The 1,696-nt window shown below is 37.0% G+C and overlaps 1 protein-coding gene across 1 annotated transcript; it reads left to right on the forward strand.

The window, feature by feature from the left end:
* Nucleotides 1-402: 402 nt before the first annotated feature.
* LOC112006569 (large ribosomal subunit protein eL39x) lies at nucleotides 403-1,100 on the forward strand. The gene is made up of 3 exons (XM_024038854.2): nucleotides 403-538; nucleotides 633-736; nucleotides 830-1,100. Exons 1-3 carry the CDS (start codon nucleotides 536-538, stop codon nucleotides 876-878), a joined length of 156 nt encoding a protein of 51 aa, XP_023894622.1. The 5' UTR covers nucleotides 403-535; the 3' UTR covers nucleotides 879-1,100.
* Nucleotides 1,101-1,696: the final 596 nt, after the last annotated feature.

Below are 1,696 nucleotides of genomic sequence, written 5' to 3' on the forward strand. Positions count from 1 at the left end.
GCTATTGTCAAAACCTTATTTCTCATCTCGTAAAATGTCAAGGAGAAGAGATTTTACAAGTTCATCACCTAAAAAAAAAAAACGAATAAGTTCAGAAGCAGGCATAGGAAACCAAAGTAATTTCAATCTATCTAATGCTAAAATTGAACTTGCTCTTCATGTCCACTAAACCACTGCACTAGCTCTCCAGCTACTTTGGTTCTATTTGTGTTGTTTCTATCTTGGGCTTTTTTTATCATATGAAACAAAATTTTGGACCTGAACAATGTTGAGCCATTATAATTTTTTTCATAGGAAAAAAAAAAACCCAAAGAAATGGATTTGTTTGGGCCCAATTCAAATATTGCGCAACCGGCCTAGAAGTTTTTTTGTCTGGCCCAGAATAAATTCATCCCATTCCCACGTGCTGTGTAAATGAAGTCTGAAGTCCAACCCTAGGGTTTCATCATCTTCTTCTCCAACAGAAACAGATTCTTTCGCAGCGGCGAACTCCAACAGATTCAGGGTTTCCTCTCTTTCGCAGCGGCGAGCAAAAATGGTTCTTACTCTCTCTCTCTCTCTCTCTATCTCGCTGAGTAACTTTTATTATGATATGGGTCTGAGTGATTATTATTGTGTTATTGTATGCTTAGCCGTCCCACAAGACATTCATGATTAAGAAGAAGCTGGCTAAGAAGATGAGACAGAATAGGCCTATCCCTCATTGGATCCGCATGAGGACTGACAATACCATCAGGTTCTCTCTCTATTTCCTTCCCGCTTCTTCGTTTTTGTCTCTGTTTAACTCTTCCTATTATTGGTTATTGGTTATGTTTGTTTTTTGTTTCAGGTACAATGCAAAGCGCAGGCACTGGCGCCGTACCAAGCTTGGATTCTGATTGAGGTGTTTTTTGTTGTTTTATTGTCATTGCTTCTTTAGCATAGTTTCAAAACACAAACAATGTGTTTTTGAGCATGTTTATTTAGGGCTTTCATGTTTTCCATTTCCAATTTGTATGGAATTCATAAGAGTCCCGTCCCTTCCCTTCCCAGATGTTTATTTACTGTTTTTGACTCTTGGATTGATAGTGGTGGTTGATGAAGAGCTTTTTTTATTATGAGTTTCTGATTCCGACCTACTGTTTATGATATGAGGTTTTGCTTTGTTTACGTGTGTATGTATATCTTTTGGCATACACACTACATTGCCTTCCTTTTGTGTCCTATTGTTCCCTTGCCCCATCAAAGTATGCGTACCCTCCCTGAAAGAACTTTTAAGTCCAGCCCATGAAAGAATAAGTTTGGAGGTTTTTAAGTTGGTTTTGGAATTCTGTATTAGCTAGAAGAATAATAAGGAGGAGCTAGAAGAATAATGAGGAGCAATAGGCTTTATAAATAGAGTTGTGGTGTAGCCTGTTGTTGTGTGTGTAAGAGTTAATTAGAAGACAAAGTTTTGTCTAGCAAGAGAGTTAGAGAATAAGCTTTGTCTAATATGCTATTATGAAAGCACCTTTAGGTGTGTATTGGGGATTTGGGTTAGTTTATATTTGTGAGGTTTATGAGAGTTTATGACTGGTTGTAATTATCATTGATAGTGGATATTTTTGTCTGGTGTCGCCGGATGTAGACATAGAGTTTGCCAAATCATGTCAAAATTTATGTATTGTTTTTCTTTCCATTTATTATTTTACACGTTTTTCACAAGGAAAATCCATTG

Source organism: Quercus suber, unplaced genomic scaffold (genome assembly GCF_002906115.3).
Source record: "Quercus suber isolate HL8 unplaced genomic scaffold, Cork oak 2.0 scaffold_264, whole genome shotgun sequence".
Classification (NCBI taxonomy): Eukaryota; Viridiplantae; Streptophyta; class Magnoliopsida; order Fagales; family Fagaceae; genus Quercus; species Quercus suber.